Here is an 18,586-nt window from a genome sequence, read left to right on the forward strand (position 1 = left end):
ACATTTTATTCTGCGGGTATAAAAATGTGCATTTTTTTATTTCTTTTCTAAGAAGCCTGCAAAGCATTGCACCCGTGATCAGCAGATTGCGGGGGCAATGTCTGGCTCCTGCAGACTACCCCTGATAAGCACAGGCAGTTGCTTGAGAGCAGGAAGATTAATGAACTACAAGGATGCTCACCAACGCCCTTGTAGTTCATTGTGAGCTACAAGCAGTCAGACGCAATAGCTGATGATGCTTGTAGTCTATTAATTCACAGGAAACTGTGAATGAATGACGTGGCTGCATAGGCGTGCGCACAGGGTGTGCCAGGTGTGCCTGGGCACACCCTAATCACCCTGCGTGGTGCAGATTTCCCCTGTTTACACCCCTGATATTTCAGCAAAGCCCCCAACGGGGCTCCTAAAAAAATCTGTAAAAAAATAATTAATACATAAAATTGTAAAAAATAATATAATAAAATAAAAACTACTGACACCATCCTCTGCCCTACTGACACCGTCCACTGCTCTATTGAAACGGTCAGTATATATACACATGCATGTGTTTGAGCTTTTAGATGCACACCCTATTGCAATAATCTGTGCACACCTATGCGTGGCTGTATGTGTGAAGCCCCACACGGCCGCACTCTTTTCAAATTATTACAGTGGGTGTTAGGAGAAGATCCCCCGGCCGCTGTCACAGGGAGGGGGGGGGGGATCAGAGGGGGAGAAGCTGCAGATGCTGGAACATGTTACATGTTCCACCCTACAAACTGGTGGAACACGGAATATGTTCCAAAGATGAATTTATCCTTTAATAGAGGTGGTGAAGAGACAACATATTGTCAAACACCTCTGAAAACCAATCCACTGCAGATCACTTTTCAGAGGTGGGATGATGATAGCAAAATTAACAGTCTATTTTCCTTTAGTAAACCAACCCCCTAAAATTTTACTAAAATCTGGTGCAGCTCTGCATAGAAACCAATCTGCTTCCAGGTTTTTTTGTTTTTTTTTGGTCAAAGCGTAATTGAACAAGCTGAAGTTTTGCACTCTCCAGTTTTAGTAAATCAACGCCATAGTCTTCTAACAAATAAACTTTGCAAATAAATTTTTCCCCAGAGCTCAGTGAATGAGGTGAAGCTTTGCTGACTTCCATCAGCCAATCATATGCAAGTTTTTTTTTTTTTTCATTTTTCTTGCATATGATTGGGTATTCTGTGCAAATTGAATTTTCAACACATTTACTAAGCTCTGGGGAAAATTCCCCTTGTTAAGTGCATCTTCCATTTGCAAAGTGAACAGCTTTTAGTAAATTAATCCCTATATATCTATAATCCTGAATGGTTCTAGAAGCTCTTTTACAAAAGGCGGTTTACCAAAATTATGTAAATGAGTTGCCGTCGCCTTTTAAATATATATATAGTTCTTTCAAGCTACAGAACTGAGATATATTTATACATAAATATTCTTCTGTATAACACAATTTGTGATTTATCTTTATTGGCTCTTTAACAGCAATACCGCACACAGCGGGTATAATTCATACATACCGCTTCCTCAAAGAAACCGACAAAAGGCGATCCTGTACATCTCTGCAGAAGAATCTGGCTGTGTAGTTGTTGTGTGCTGGGATTCTAAATTTGAATACAAAAATAATCAAAGTGAATTTTGTAATAACACGGAAAGCAAAAAAAAAAAAGAAAAAAAAAAGTGTATACCTTTGTGACAAAAATAAAAAATGGTTCAAGTATTTCAAGGAGGCAGAAACACGCAGGAAGAAACAATTTCTTGAAAAATAGATTACAGGGCCATTAAGTAGTGGGTGTGTATGGATTATATTTGGGGAATAAGGATATTAGTGTAGTGTCACTTTAAGCGTATAGACCAGGCCTGTTTTATTTTTTGATCACTTTTATTCCTATTCCAAGGAATGTAAACATCTCTAGTAATAGTAATACGCATATTACAAATATTCAGGATCTACATTCATGTTATAGACACGTCTTACTGAAATCATTCCATGTTGCTTGGTGTGCAAACCCGCATCTTCATTAACTGCTGACCAGCTATCAACCTTTCTGGACATTTCTTAACCACTTGCCGACTGCCGCACGACTATTTACGTTGGCAGTCAGCCCCTCACAGGCAGAGTGACGTAGATCTACGTCGCTAGCCTGTGAGGCTCTAGGGAGCGACCGCGCGCCGCTGGAGGCGCGCTCCCGATCACTCACGAACCCCCCCGCGCGTGTGAGCGCATCGGGTCCGCCGGGCACTCGCGATCATCCGTTATAGCGGGAGAAAGGCAGGCGGCTAGTGTAAACAAAGCCACCTGTCATTCTCCCCTGTGTAAGAATAGTGATCATACGATTCTGCTATGTAGGACCGTTGATCTCTGTTCTTACAAGCCACAGCCAATCACAGTTAGAATCACGCCCCTAGGGACACACACAACCCCTCCCTCTCAAAAAAAGTTAACCCCTTCACTGCCAGTGTAATTTTACAGTAACAGTGCATATGTATAGCACTGATTACTGTAGTAATGTCACTGGTAACCCCAAAAGTGTCAAAAATGTCAGTCAAGGGTCCGATCTGTCCGCCGCAATGTCGCAGTCCCGCAAAAAAAATCGCAGATCGCCGCCATTACGCGTTAAACAAAAAAACAAAAATGACAGAAATCTTTCCCTTAGTTAGTAAACGCAATAACTTTTGCTCAAACCAATCAAAATAAGCTTTTTGCGATTTTTTTTACCAAACATATGTAGCATAAAACAAATTGGCCTAAAATGTTAAAAAAAATTTGAAAAATATTTTTATTTTTGCAAAATTGTCGCTCTTTTTTTGTTTATAGCGCATGATCAGAAAAATCGCACAGGTGACCAAATACCACCAAAAGAAAGCTCTGTTTGTGGGGAAAAAAAGGACGTCAAATTCGTTTAGGTACAGCGTCGCACGACCGCGCAATTGTCCGTTAAAGTCATGCAGTGCCGAATCGCAAAATAGGTCCTGGTCAGGAAGGGGGTAAAATCTTCCGGGGCTTAAGTGGATAAGGTACGGCAAATAACGCATCTGCTACACCTAAAAAACCCAACTTGATCCAAAAAGGTCCATCTGGGGGAGATCGAGTACTAGAAGCAAGTCTGGCCCAGGGAAGAGTCTAAATCTATAAGTGGATCAAAGAAGCATCCCACTCCATACCGGACTGAAGTCTTTTTGACCCACATGCAGTATTGCTACGGGGTCCTGGCAGTCTGGTAAGTGGCAGTATCCATAGGGAGTGGATCCACACAAGATTGCACTTTATTTTGGCACGGATTGGCACTGATCTGCATAATAAGGAGCACAAAAGCACATTGCACTTTCACTGGCTACTTGCTTAAAATTGGACTGTTTGGGAATTTAAGAGTGCTGTTTTATATATTTTTCATTTATTTTTATTAATTTATCTATTTACCCACGGTTTGTTTTTATGGATATACACTTATGAATTATGAAGAATTATTTTGCACTTTATTTGCTAATTAGCACCGTTGTTGCACCTTAATGAGATTCATTTATTTGAGGTTGTTGGTGCAATATTAGATTGCATATAAGCTGTACATAATTTGCACATTCTTTGCGCTTTACCTACCCATTTTGTAATTTGCACATTCATTTTGCACTTTATTTAGTATACCTGTTTTGCGCTGTGTACCATTTTATTGATCTTCACAAAATCACTCGATTTTTGAGCAGCGGCATTTTAGGTTATTTTTTAGATCCATAGTGCAGGAACCACTTTACTTTTCCATTTATTCCACACTGCTGGCTCCTGGGAGTGATAGCGGTTGATTTACTAAAGGCAAATAGACTGTGCACTTTGCAAAGTGCAGTTGCACTCTGCAAGAGCAGTTGCTCCAGAGCTTAGAAAATGAGCAGAAACTCTGCTGACTTCCATCATCCAATCACGAGCAAGCAAAAATGCTGTTTTATTTAATTTTCCTTGCATGTGATTGGACATTCTTTGCAAAGTGAAGCTTTAACCCATTTTCTAAGCTCTGAAACAACTGCACTTGTAGAGTGCACAGTCTAGTTGCCTTTAGTAAATTAACCGCTATCACTCCTTTAACCCCATAGCCTAGTCAGAGCTATTATTATAGGAATATCTTCTTAAAGGGACAGCCATGTGTTCTGGTGAGTGCGGTGTGCTGGTTAGCACAGTGAGGATTTTGGAGAGCACTTGGAGATCTGAATGCCATTAAAGGAAAAACACTAAAATTCTAATATTTTATGCAGCACCCTCCTAGTCGTGTGCTAGATTGACAGAATAGTTTTTGGCTCTGTCTGCTTAACAGGAGAACAGCAGGCAAATCTATGTGCTCCCTGCTTCACAGGGAGCAGGATCTGTTAGGCCTGTCCCATGTGTCCATGTGTGATTCATCTGGGCTGAGGGAATGTCCCCATTGTGTCCAATGGGGAGGCCTGTTGGACAGTGGGGGAAACCCAGCCAGTGACACACAGGCTTTTGTAACTGTCTCAGTGGGTTGGCACAGACAAGTGGTGCATCCTGGGATAGACTATAAAAGCCAAGGGCACATGTGGCAGGGGATCTTTGGGCGGGAAGCCAAGTCCCAAAAGGAGGATGATGGCTGTCTCCTCTTCTGAAGCTGTGGAAGGTGGTCACAGGCAGTCGGCCTGGTGAACCAGAAAGTGTGGCTGAACCCAGAGGGCCAGTGGAGGCTGACTGGTGGAGTTTGGAGGTAACGGTGACTCTGGAAAAACAGTGTCTGTGAGTACAGAAGAACTTGCCCAGGGGTCTGCCAGGAAGGGGACCACTCCAGAAGCTAGAGTCAGCGGACGGGTGTCAGCACACAGGCAGTGAGAGTAAAGGGGGTGCTAAGTTTAGAACCCTGAAGAGAATAACCAAGCAGGAACATTTAAAGCATCTTTACTTCTGTGGCAGAGTGAAGCAGCGGCCTTGCCGCATTCTACAGTTAGCTGTCCTCAAGACTGTGAATAGTTAATATTTGGAGTATCCCACTCATCCCTTCTCCTATCCAAGTTCTCAATAAAAACACAAAACCAACATCCCCTGGATTGATTATTGACTGAGCCCAGAACTTTCATTGCTGTTTATCTGCTGTCCGTTGCTAAGGGTAACCCAGGGGAATCCAGAAAGTGTAATTCTCAGGAGTCCTCTAGGGGGCAGTGCTACATTTACTTTTATGAACTGCTGCAATCACAGTTTTTTTTTTTTTTTTGCACGGACTATAAACTTGCTAGATTTATAAAGTCAAGCTTTATATTTATCACAGGTATTTTCATTACATATTCACTGTATGATACCGTATATGCCTAGTCATTTACTCATTTTCCTAAGGTGTTTGGGTGCTGCTCTTTTATACATTTATTTTTCTTTACCTGAAACCTACACATGAGTGCTAACAGAAACCAGCAAGCAACATGCGAAAAACAGGGTATTCATGAATTTCTCTTCCTGCGGAACTCTGTTGTTTAGTGGAACAAAAACACCGCCTTGCCATTCCATTGTAAGGCCCATAAAACGACTTTACAAGTGTGTAGGCCCCTGCTAGGACTTGCAGGTATCCATATAAATATGTTACATTGGAGCTGTTAATGGAAAACACATTCTTAGTATTCCAATTTTTAAAGTGACTGCAGCTAAATAGCTGTATGTTTCTGCTGTGATACATTTGGCGGGTTTGTTTTTGGGTGCATCAGATTTAAAGCCAACTAATTTATTGCACACAAATAGCTCAAATAGATATCAGATAAACAATTTACTCTAAAAGGCCATCTATCATAAAGAAAATGTCCTTTATAGGCTGCCATTGCCATTACTAGCTTCCTGGCTGCCATGTTGACTTAAATATAGGTGAAAGAATACCGCGCTAAATGTAAATGTATACAAAGCCGCTCGCACTAAGATGGACAAAACATTGTGATAGTATATATAGATTAAAAGTGCAGAGCTAAACAGTACGAACAACTGAATTTTAGAATATATATATATACAAACAATATATGTCATGTGAACAATAAAGTGCAAAAGTGCCAAGTGTGAAAATAAACAATAACGCTAATAAAGTCTATAAAAAACTGTAAAAGTCCAAAGAAGAAGAATAAAGATCCCGCTGCAATCACAGTGGATCAAAATTAGCAATACCACCGTCCATGCCTCAATCACCAATGTGTGACAATCCACCACCAAATGGGCATAATCTGCTTACCAGAGCCTGTGGACTCAGATACCATAGCACTGAGTCAACAACGCTTGAGTAGAACCCGAGTATGGTGTTCAGAAGGCAGTTCTAAGGGTATCAAATCCTAGCCTCATGACAGGACCGCCGTTCACAATGTTGTATCGTCAGGCTGACTGGCAACTTTCAGCCCAAGTACAGACCAAAGGCCCATGGTGCAGCGACTCAGCCCCCCTCCTACTCTCACTCTTCCCGGCCTTCTCCTGACCCCCATTTCAGGCTGAAGCTCCGCTCCAGGTACTCTCTACTCACTGACCGAATCTTGTTTCCCGACCTGGCCAGCAGAGGCGTTTGGGGGGTGCTGGGACAGTTCGGTTGGGGCTGGCAGGAGGAGGAGAGTCTCCAGTGGGGCATGGAACCGGCCTCTGCTCAGACATAGTTTAAACCATCCATGCTGGGAGGGAGGGCTGCGCTCTTTCCTTGTCTTTATCCCGCACTCAGTAGGTCATCGGTGGGGAATTTTTATTTCTCTTCACCAGGAAACCTTTAGGCATGTCTGTGGCAGAAGCGGTGCAGGCTTTCTATGGGGCATCAGAGTGGCCTTGGGGGCAATTGCCCCCCTGCCCCCTGGCCCAGTTCTCCCCTGAGTATCGTGCAGTGCGTTGGATCATAGGAATAAAAGAAGCCTCCATGTTGATCTAATAACTTAGTTGCTTTCAAGGCATTGATGGGGAACAAGTATGTTGATAAGATTTTCTGACTTCTCTCTGCCTTTGCACTCATCACTGGGCCTCTGAAACACAAAGCATTTACCCCTTTTCCCCTCACACCTGTTCACCTTCTGTGGACCAGAGTCATTTTTACATTTCTCCTATGAACCTCAGTAATAATTATTTTATCACTAAAGATAGCAAGGAAATACATATATTGCTTTTTTAACCACTTCCCCCTGCCGTCTTCTGGCCCTTCAAGAAGTTCTAATGCCCGAAAGCGGAGTCGGGCATTCCAATTACCTAAACTGTTGTGATTGGCTGTCATAAAGGTCATATGATCGGAAAGCTCCTGATTGAAAGCATGCATCGGTCTTGGACTGGGCTCTCAGCATGGTAATTTGTTTACACATGGCCGCATATATGCTCTGCTTTAAAGCCCACCCGCTAAGAGTCCACATATGTGTACGGCCGGCAGAAAGTGGCTAAGGCCAAACAACTAAGGCAACTAAGAATTTTTATAAGGAAGTCATCAGTTGCAGCTTTCATATACATTATATTGTCAAAAGTATTAGGACACTGCCTTTACACCCACATGAACTTTAATGGCATCCAAGTCTTAGTCCGTAGGGTTCAGTATTGAGTTGGCCCACTCTTTACAGCTATAACAACTTCAACTCTTCTGGGAAGGCTGTCCACAAGGTTTAGGAGTCTGTATGTGGGAATGTTTGACCATTCTTCCAGAAATGCATTTGTAAGGTCTGGCACAGACGATGGACAAGAATACCAAAACCAAAGAAATTGGGGACCAGATCAATCATCAGTATAACCATGTCACATTGTATCGTGCTTGTCAAATGACCAAAGCATGGCAACAAAAATAAAACTTAGCCATGGGGAGAGGCCCCCGGCAAAAAAGTGGTCATAAATTGACAAGTCAGACAGGTAATAGATGTAAAGGTGCCTAATTTTATTACATGTAAGAAAGTTGAGTAAAAAAGCCACCTGCTTTTTTGGACACATATAATTAAAAAGTGTCATTTTTTACCCTTTTGGTGCACAGCTATACGTATGTTTACATGTTGTCAGTTTTGTGTGGTCATCTATGTTGGGTGATGGGCCGATTGACCTATTGCATGCTGTCATCTCTACCATAGCCAACTAATATGATTGACGTTTATTTGCTTTTTTACTCAACTTTTTACATTTTGTAATAAAATTAGGCACCTTTACATCTATTACCTGTCTGTCTTGTCAATTTATGACCACTTTTTTGCTGGGGGCCTCTCTCCATGGCTAAGTTTTATTTTTTGTTGATGGACGAGAATTCCTGGCTCACAGTCTCCCCTTAAATTCATCCCAAAGGTGTTTTACCGGGTTGAGGTCGGGACTCTGTGCAGGCCAGTCAAGTTCCTCCACCCCAAATGTGCTCATCCATGTCTTTATGCACCTTGCTTTGTGCACTGATGCACAGTCATGTTGCAACATGAAGGGGTCATCCCCAAACTGTTCCCAGAAAGTTGGGAGCATGAAATTGTCCAAAATGTCTTGGTATGCTGATGCCCTGAAGAGTTCCCTTCACTGGAACTAAGGGGCCAAACCCAATCCCTGAAAACCAACCCCACACCATAATCCACCCTTCACCAAATGATTTGGACCAGTGTACAAAGCAAGGTCCATAAAGAGGGTGGGCCAATATTGAACCCTACGGACTAAGACTGGGATGCCATTAAAGTTCATCTGCGTGTAAAGGCAGGTGTCCCAATACTTTTGACAATATAGTGTATATATACTGTATCTATATATCATAGGGACATCACCTGCACCTCCTGCAAGCATGCGTAAATTATAGTAAGATTTTAAAAAAGTCCAGACTTACATGTGGCTGACTTCAGGCTTGACTAATCCCACTCTGGTGGTGATGTTTCCTGGGCTAGGAAGAAAAAAGAGGGACTGTTAGATGATGCTGAGGAACTAATACAGACAAAAGTCACTTGTTATCAGTATGCTGCTTATAGTCACAATGCCAGGATGAATAAAATAATATAGAAACCTGCGTAGATTAGACAACTGTTGGAAGGAAACCTGTCAGGACAAAAAATAATGTAGTTGCCTTTGCTGACTTGTTTTTAAAAGTACAGATTCCCCGGCTGTCACTCTGAAGCTTCACTACCTAGATCAGCCTTTCTCAACCTTTTCAACACAGAGGAACCCTTGGAATAAATTTTGGTCTCAGGGAACCCCTTCTAAAAATTAAAAATCTACAACTCAAGATACATTAGTGTGACAGCAGTCAGTGGGAAGAATGCTCCTTAATCTTGTCATCATTGGGAATAATTACCCCTCTACAGATAGCTAAAAAGGAACAATGGTGTCATTGGGGACTTATCTGAGTGGCAGAAATTGCCTCCTACATAAGTTGCATCTGTTTATCTGCAGCCATCTGTCCTGTACATCCATTCAAAGTCCAGAATTGTAAAGCTTATCTGAGCTATCGTAAAAAAAGGGGAGGCGAGCTGAAGCTACACTTTGCAGAGCTCAGTGAGGAGAGGTCTGGCAGCTGATTGGAGGGAAGGGACATGCCCCCCTTCACACAGCACACAGGGACAGAGCTGGAAGTTCCTCCCCTGTCACCATTTTCCTCTTGTTGTCAGGAAAACTTGTCAGAATTGATTCATGCTGATAGCAGAGGAACAAAGCAGAAGACAGACTTGACACTTAGTGCTCTGGATTGAGACAAGCACACACTATAGAGGGATATGCTTTCTTCATATTTCATGTCTGAGGTTTACAACCACTTTAAGACTGGTACACATAGGAATATCGGTCAGTACCAGCTGGTTCAACAGAAAGCGGCTGACATTTGGCCAGTGTGTACAGCAGACTGCCCGACAAGCCAGCTTAGCCTCTAGCTTCCGTCACATGGGCATGCTGGAAAACCAGCAGCCGATCAGTGAGCTCTGGCGGGGGGGGGGGGGGCAGTCCCCCTGTCAGAACACAATAGCACAGTGGGGCAATCGCCGTACCAACATCGTATAGTTGGTACTGCGAGCTCTTTAGTGACTCTTCTGAATGAAAAAAAAAACTTGCCTGTGTGTACCTACCATTACTATGTAGTAAAGGAAAGATCAGGATAGCACCTGAGATGTCGATCAGATCATCAATATCGACAGAGCTGCGATAAACAACTTGCGATTGTGACTTGTGCTTGCAACTTATAATCGTATCTTAAACACAACCCCCATAAATTTAGGCCAATATGTATTCTGCTACATATTTTTGGTTAAAAAAAAATCCCAATAAGCGTATATTGATTGGTTTGCAAAAAAGTTATCGCGTCTACAAACTATAGTATACACACTGGAATTTTTATTTATTTACTTTTCTATTGCTAGTAATGGCCATGATCAGCATCTTATAACAGGACTGTGATAGTGTGGCGGTCAATCTGACACTAACTGACACTTTTAACACTTTGTGAGAACCAGTGACACTAATACAGTGATCAGTGCAAAAAATATTTACTGTCACTGTACTAATGGGGTTAGACATCTAGGGCAATCAAAGGGTTAAATGTGTGCCTAACCAGTGTTTTTGTGAACTATGTGTGGTGCTTTCACTAAGGCATGTTCTGGATTTTATACCCTGCTTTGTAGGGAAACAAAATCCTGCACATCCCCACTGACAGGCCAGGGCTCTGTATTGTTTACATATGCAGAGCTCTGTCCAGTGTGTCTCCACACCAATCAGCAGGTTCTGGCAGTCATCCATTGACCGGCACCTGCTGATCAGCTTCTGCTGTGACTAACCACAGCAAAAGTGGTACACGCCCCCTACCCAGAAGTGCAGAATCACGCATATGTGTATGATTCTGCACAGAGCGGCCACCCTCTAATAGTAAAGCTGCTATAGGGGCAGTTGCCAACTGGTTACCTATTTTACAAAACCAATTCCCCATGTGTGGCATATCGATCGAATGGGTTGTCTATTATAGATTGATTATTCCTATTGGATGAGATTGATCGGAAAAGAAGCTGATAATTTGTCAAAGTGTGTATGACTATCACTACATGAGGGAATCAGAAATATGACCCATATCTTACTATCTAACTAGTATTTAAATAATCAATCGAAATCCACTTCTCCATTTGTGGTCGAGTCGCTGATTATATATTGATTATTTCTACCAGAAGAGTTTGATCAGAAAATAAATCCATCCTCTATCGAAATTGTGCATGGCCACCATAACCAGGGCTGCTGTTAGAAATCACGGGGCCCCTTACACCCTACCTGGCAGGCCCCCCCACCACCCCCAATATTCTCACTAAAAATACACTAAAATCATTATTAGCAGACATAAACATAACAGATAACCTGTATGAATTAGCTATTTTTATTGTTTTTTACATTTTAAAAAAATTAATATAAACATTTTCTTTAAATGTTTGCAATTACAGTGGAACCTCGGTTTATGAGTACAGCGGTTTACGAGCAACTTGAAAGACGAGCAAACATTTTTTTATTTTTTTTGCTTTGGTTTGCAAGCGCCGCTTTGATATACGAGCGGCGCCCGCACCCAGAAGTGACGTCATCAGCGGAGCGGATGGGCGGATGGAACCCCTGCACCTGCATTCTTAAGACGCACAAGTCAGGCTCAGGCACAGGTGAGTTATAAAAGGAACCAAAATACATTACATAGGGCTGAACAATGCGATTATACAGGGCTGGTGAGCTACAGTATGTACTGTGCAGTACTGTATGTTCTTTTCACAGCCTGGGGACCCATTACAGTACAGTATAAACAAATGTACAGTGTACAGTACTGTGCAGTATGTTCTTTTATCTTTCTCAGTACTGTATTTTGAAGTTCAGCTTAATTTGTTTTATTTCTACAGTACACTTTATACTGTATTTTGTATTGCCATAATGAATAAATGTTTGTGGAATGAATCATCTGAGTTTCCATTATTTCCTATGGGAAAATCCGCTTTGATATAAGAGCGCTTTGGATTACAAGCATGCTTCTGGAACGAATTATGCTCGCAATCCAAGGTTTTACTGTCATTTTTTTTTTACAATTTTTAAAATGATTTATTACAACGTTTAATTATTATTATTTTTTTTAGAGTTTTTTTTTTTTTTTTACAGGACAGGGAGGGCTTCAGCGCTCTGCGAGGGGGGGAGGTGGCACAGTGAAATGGGGGCACACGGGGAGGAGGGGATCAGAAGCAGGCAGAACAGGGAGGGGGATTGGTGTTGAAGAAGCAATTACAGGAACGATGCCCTGTGTCTGTATCTCTCCCTGCAGCAGCTGAAAGCTGGCAGGTGGGGGAGAAACTGGCTTTCAGCTGCTGTAGAGAGCTGCACAGGGCATCCTTCTGTAATTGCCCCCCCTGCCCGACTGCACAGACTCCCCATGCGGTTGGGGCCCCCTGTGTGCCTGGGCCCCCTACAGGTGGTAGGGCTCCCTACAGGTGGTCCCCACCCAATTACTTGTCCTGGCCCTGCTTACAGCTGCACAGAGGGTGCATATGGAGAGCTGCTGGAATAAACCAGGGAGCTGGGCGGTGAACATCCTCCTTGCATCCCCCTGTGCTCCATCACCTTGACCGAAAACCTGCATTGTCTCCTCGGCCTTCATCGCTCTTAGGCACCCAGTTTCAAACTGCCGGAGCTGTTGTTAAACAGCGATTAGAATACATTAAGGTAATGAAGATCGGGAGTTATGTAATTATTTCGCAGCTAACCATCCTGGTGTGAATTCAGGCTAAAGCTCCGAGCTCACAGCAAGCTTCATAACAAGTGACAGGATGCTGGTAATAAAGCCACTGCTGCTTAGAGACAAATCTTCCGTTATGTCTATATTATGCTAAAAGCAGAACACACAAGCCTTCCATTCTGCAAACAACCTCCACACATTCTGCAGTCTATCCATTTATCTGCCACATTTGAATATTTGGCTCTTTAACATAGAGAAAAAGGAGAAAAAATTGTTCATTTTATAAGATGAATCACAAAAAGCAGAGGGAGATTAAATAGAGAGGCGAGACTACTGCATAAGGGTTAAAACGGACCTTTCAGTAGCTTTACAAGTCCAGAATCACTTTGTTTTTTATGCTACCTTCTAGTGATGTATCTACATTGCATTTAACAGACTTTGTTTCAGATTCCTACCTTTTGTTATTCTGAAGAAATAGCAGTTTGTCTTAGTCCATGTGCTGAATTCATTTGTATGGGAGTGATTTTATAATTATTAATCAGCTACTGCACCTGCAGGGCTCTAATGAGGAAAGTGTCAGGGTCTGCATCCCTTTAGACGTAATTTCTCTTTGGGAGTATCTCGCCAAAAATGGCATTTTGTATTCACAATAGAAAACATATCTAATGTTAAAACTGAGAAAATGTACAGTCCCCACCTATGTTTGGTCAGACCTGGAAGAAGGGGCTGACTGGCAACTTTTAGCCCAGAGGGCAAGTACATACCAAAGGCCCATGGTGCAGCGACCCAGCCCCCCTCTCACTCTCTCTCTTCCTGGCCTTGTCCTGACCCCCATTCCAGGCTGAAGCTCCGCTCCATGTACCCTCTACTTACCGGCCGAATCTGGTTTCCTGACCTGGCCAGCAGGGAGCAGTTGGGGGGAGCTGGGACAGTTAGTTCGGGGCTGGCTGGAGGAGGAGAGCAGTAGGGCATGGAACTGGCCTCTGCTCAGACACAGTTTACACCATCCATGCTGGGGGGTTGCGCTCTGTCCTTGTCTTTATCCCACACTCAGTAGGGGACTTTTTACTTCTCTTCACCAGGAATCCTTTAGGCATGTCTGTAGCAGAAGCAGTGCAGCCTTTTTATGGGGCATCAGAGTGGCCCAGGGGGCAATTGCCCCCCTCCCCTCTGGCCCAGTCCTCCCCTGCCTGGAAGTCAGCTGACAGTTCTGGGCCAATGAGATATGGGTGGAGCAGTGGCGGCTGGTGCATTGGGGGCGCAGGGGCATGGCCCCCCCTGTCCATGCATCCGGCCTCCTAATCTACATGCAGGGTGCCGGACGCATGGATTCCAATAGGGTTTTTTGTTTTTTTTCTAAAACACGTGATTAGAGCCAGAGGCTCTAATAGGCTTCCTGATTGGCCGAAAGACGAAACCATGCCATTGGCCAAGGAGGAGGAGGGAGGACTCGAGGAGATGCTCAGGACTGAAGAGAAGCCAACGCCGCTGCTGCTGCCTGCCTGCCCTTCACGGTGAGTGAGCCAGTGAGCCGGTGACCGGGGGGGGGTAACTATTGGGACTTTTCTTGAAATTGGGCGATAACAAGAACCTAAGGCAGTCAAATGTGCACCTCATGGCACAAGGAGACCTAATCTTGCTGGGAATGGTGGTGGGTACCCAAACGCTCTGATTATTTGCCCAACAGAGGGCAAATATCTCCGTGCTTCTCACATATCTGCCCATTTCATTGTGCAGTATCTTCTCACATTTTCAAAATTGTCCAGTGTTCTGAGAAAAATCCAGCCTCATATCTCCAGCAGATCTGGAGTTAAAGGTCTCTTTCCTCACCCCATTGGGGCTTTTCTTCAAATTGGGCGATAACAAGAACCTAAGGCAGTCAAAAGTGCTCTTCCTGGCACAAGTAGTAGGGTATGCGGGCTGGTGTGGTCCAGGGCAGGGGGGGGGTATGGTGTGGTCAGTCTGCCGCCCCCCCCCCTCCCTGGCCCGTGGAGCACCAGCCGCCACTGGGGTGGAGGATACCCTGCCTTTGTGTACGTGCAGCAGCGGGACGGGGAATTCTCCCTTCACAGCCTATTGGACCAGCAATGACAGCTGACTTCAGGGTTCGGTTGAACCCAAGCCCAACACTACGCACAAAATCGTACACTTTCCCAAAATGCAGAGAAACGTGCTGCACTTTAGCAAATGCTTGGTGATGCCATTAATTGTTAACGGCACCCAAACACATTTGCAAACGCTAAGTTCGGTGCATCAATTTTTGGAAAAAAGTCAAGGACTTCTTTTCTGCCTCTCTCTTTCATAGAGCAGCCCACTGAAATGAATAGGTTATCCTACACGCACTGTACGGGAACACGTGCATGCTGCTGTGCACGCACACATGTGAACAAAGCCTTAGATCTCACGCTGCAGCTATACAGCTATAAGGCTGCGCAACAGGAGTGCTTTATTAAATATGAAAAGTAAATACGGCAACCACTAGAATCAGTATATAGCTAGCAAAAGAATGGCGCACATTGACAGTGCACAAAAAAATTTCTGGTAAGCATGCTGGGAAATTCTTGAAACAAGGCCCTTCCCATGGCCGTCTGACCTGAGCAGGTGTCCTTTTTACTTTTCTTTCTAAGCACCTTCTTCACCAGGCACGGGAAGGGCGAGCTCATTGCCGGACTGAAAGATGAAAACACAATGGCGTGTGCGTAACCAATACACATATCATTTATTTCCAGATTACAGGCGGCACAGAGTCGGGGGTTGTGATTTAATTCTTACTCTGATTAAAGTCAGCTTCGTTTTACATCTACGCTAGATTTTCCGCAGAGAGGAAAATGAGACTGATGAAATAACAATAATGCGGCCAGCTTGAAAATAAAACATTATGTTGTGCGCTGTGGCGTGCCGGCTCGCTTATTATTGCGCTTCTCGCTCGGTTGCAGGGTGATGTATTCAAGGTTCCTTTTGTTTCCCTGTGGCACAGTAGGCAGGTAAAAATTAAAAAAGGAAAGAATTAGCATGCTCAATTGCTTTGTAGCAACCATTCCTGCATTGACTAGATAAGTACCAATGAAAAAATGATTATAAGCCTCCAAGATCTGCGGAGAGGGTGCCCAGGCTGAGTCCCTGCCGCATTTTATGTTCTATTTTCTAGTTTGTTCATTCAGAAAGATATGTATTATTCTGCATTACCAGGGCTTTTTTTCTCAGAAAATAAATGCAGGAACTTAACCATGACCTCCAAAACCTCCTCACCCCCAAACACACACCTTACAATTTGCAGTGCAGAGTTCGGGGGGTTACACAAAGAGTGTAGAGTCCAGGGGTGCGCTATGGCAGAGTTCGGGGGTGCGCTACATACATAGTGCAGAGTTCAGAGGCATGCTGCATACAGAGTGCAGAGTTTGGGGGGCTTACACACAAAGTGCAGAGTCCAGGGGTGTGCTACGGCAGAGTTCGGGGGTGCGCTACATACATAGTGCAGAGTTCAGGAGCATGCTGCATACAGAGTGCAGAGTTCGGGGGGGGGGGGGTTACACACAGAGTGCAGAGTCCAGGGGTGCGCTACGGCAGAGTTCGGGGGTGCGCTACATACATAGTGCAGAGTTCAGAGGCATGCTGCATACAGAGTGCAGAGTTCGGGTGGGTTACACACAGAGTGCAGAATCCAGGGGTGCGCTATGGCAGAGTTCGGGGGTGCGCTACATACAGAGTGCAGAGTTCAAAGGCATGCTGCATACAGAGTTCAGAGTCCAGGGGTGAGCTACGGCAGAGTTCGGGGTGCGCTACATACAGAGTGTAGAGTTCAGAGGCATGCTGCATACAGAGTGCAGAGTTGAGCCTTCTTCCACAGCTGCTTATCTCTGCATCCCCATCAGCCCTGACCTCTGCTTGCAACCCCCCCCCCCTCCACTGCCCCTGGACTCATGATCTCCCCCTACCCTAAGGCTCTGTTCACACAAAGGCGTTTTGGATCGAGGGCAGAATTGCCGCGATTCTGCATGCAATTCTGAACCATTGCAATTCGTGGGACGCCCGAGTGATTCCTGTGACTTGCAATGGCACCCCAAACGCTGTGAGATTTTGCCGCAATTGTCACCCGACAAAATCGTGCAAACAGAATCGCAGAACGCCTGACGCCCAAAAGAAGTTCATGTCATTATTAGTGGAAACAAACATAACATAACTTACACATTTCCTGCTAGATCTAAAAGATAAAATTGTATTGTGGTTATAAATAAAGTTCTGTGTGTAAATGAGGTTCTGAGGGCTCATTCACATAAGTGCTGTGGCTTATACAGTGTGAATCAGTGTTTTGTTTTTTTACAATAAACGTGGCTGTTGCTGTGTGAAAGTATTTTATTTATTATTTATTTTAAAAAAAATTACAATTTTTTAATGTGTGTTATTTTTTATAATGTTCTAAAAATTTTTTTTACAATGCTGTTGGGTGAACTTGTTTGAATTATTAGGGGTCTAAACAGACCCCTGACATCTCACCTTTGAGAGAGAAAAAAAGAATTGAAGAAACAGATTCTTCAATCTCTTCCTTTGCAGCCTCAGCTGCACTACAGATAAATGAACAAGAGACAGAGGTCCCTGCATTAGGATAAAAAGCCTTCTGTGTGCAGCAGCCCCCCTAATATTTACCTGAGCCCCCCTCTATACAGCGATGTCCAACAGTGTCTTGGCCATTCTGGGACTCTCCCTCCTGATTGGCTGAGACACAGCAGCGGCGCCATTGGCTCCCATTGCTGTCAATCAAGCTCAGTTAGTCAATGAGGAGAGTGGGCGGGGCTGAACTGCGGCTTCGTGTCTAAATGGAAACCTGGAGCTGCAGCTCGGCTCAGGAGCCCCCATAGCAAGCTGCTCGCTTTGAGGGCACTCAACAAGAGGGAGGGGCCAGGAGCACCGAAGAGGGACTTGAAAAGAGGAGGATCTGGGCTTCTCTGTGCAAAACCAACTGCACAGAGGAGGTAAGTATAACATGACTGTTATTTATATATATATATATATATATATATATATATATATAAAAGGAAACTTTAGTATCACTTTAAACCTGAAGTAGAGTTACATGGCCATAAGGCTCCGTTCACATCTAGGCATCCCTAGTTGTCCTAGGATTCTGTATATTCTGTATGCACGATTTTACCGCAATTTGTCGGATTGTGCCGCTACTTTTTTTTTTTTTGATAGATAATTACATTCCAACCCAATCTCCATATATGCACGATTTTACCACAATTCGTCAGGCGAAAATCACTGCAAAATCGAGCCGCGATCGGGTGCCATTGGAAGTAACGGGGATCGCACCGGTGTCCCGTGATTTGCCATGATTCTGGATCGGGGAGACCTAGATGTGAATGGAGCCTTAGGCCTTTTATTAACAAACAGAACAAGTAAATAACACATTAATTAATTAACATTACAGTCACAATTAAGAAGAAAGTCCTTGAAAACACCATTAACCAACAAATTTGTGTCTGTGGCAGCATTTTGCTAAATATATATACAGGTATATGCCCCCAGCCGCAAGACACCGCCTCGGGGACATTATTACTTGCCCACAGACCTTACAGGTCTTCCACTACCTGGTCCCTATTTTTGGACCACCCAACCAGAGGACACCATACCAAACATTTTAACCCCATTCAAGGGGTCCCGACCACTGACCCAATCACTGTAAGACCTAAAACTCTCGCCAATAGCGCAAGTACCAGGGAGGGCCATAATGCCCATAAAGCTATTCACTTGTCCTGCAGGATATATGTGGCACATGAGGCTCCCTGGGCACATAAATACCGTATTTATCGGCTTAAAACACACACTTTTTCTCCCTAAAAACAGAGTAAAAGTAATATGAGCCTGTTATACGCCGATATATGCCTCGGAGGGAAAGAGACGCCTGCTGGATTACACAGAGCGGGAATCTCCCATTTACTCAGCTGCCCTTGTTATACGATGTCCCGCCTGCA

At 44.0% G+C, this 18,586-nt stretch overlaps 1 protein-coding gene across 1 annotated transcript in view; it reads right to left on the reverse strand.

The window, feature by feature from the left end:
* ST8SIA6 (ST8 alpha-N-acetyl-neuraminide alpha-2,8-sialyltransferase 6) overlaps nt 1-18,586 on the reverse strand; it is a 213,759-nt gene that overhangs the window by 68,858 nt on the left and 126,315 nt on the right. The window contains exons 2-3 of the mRNA XM_082258345.1: nt 8,775-8,828; nt 1,539-1,622 (exon numbers count right to left, since the gene is read on the reverse strand). Coding sequence (XP_082114471.1) covers nt 1,539-1,622; nt 8,775-8,828 — 138 coding nt within the window. The remainder of the gene's footprint in view (nt 1-1,538; nt 1,623-8,774; nt 8,829-18,586) is intronic.

Source organism: Pelophylax lessonae (genome assembly GCF_965119305.1).
Source record: "Pelophylax lessonae genome assembly, chromosome: 5".
Lineage (NCBI taxonomy): Eukaryota > Metazoa > Chordata > Amphibia > Anura > Ranidae > Pelophylax > Pelophylax lessonae.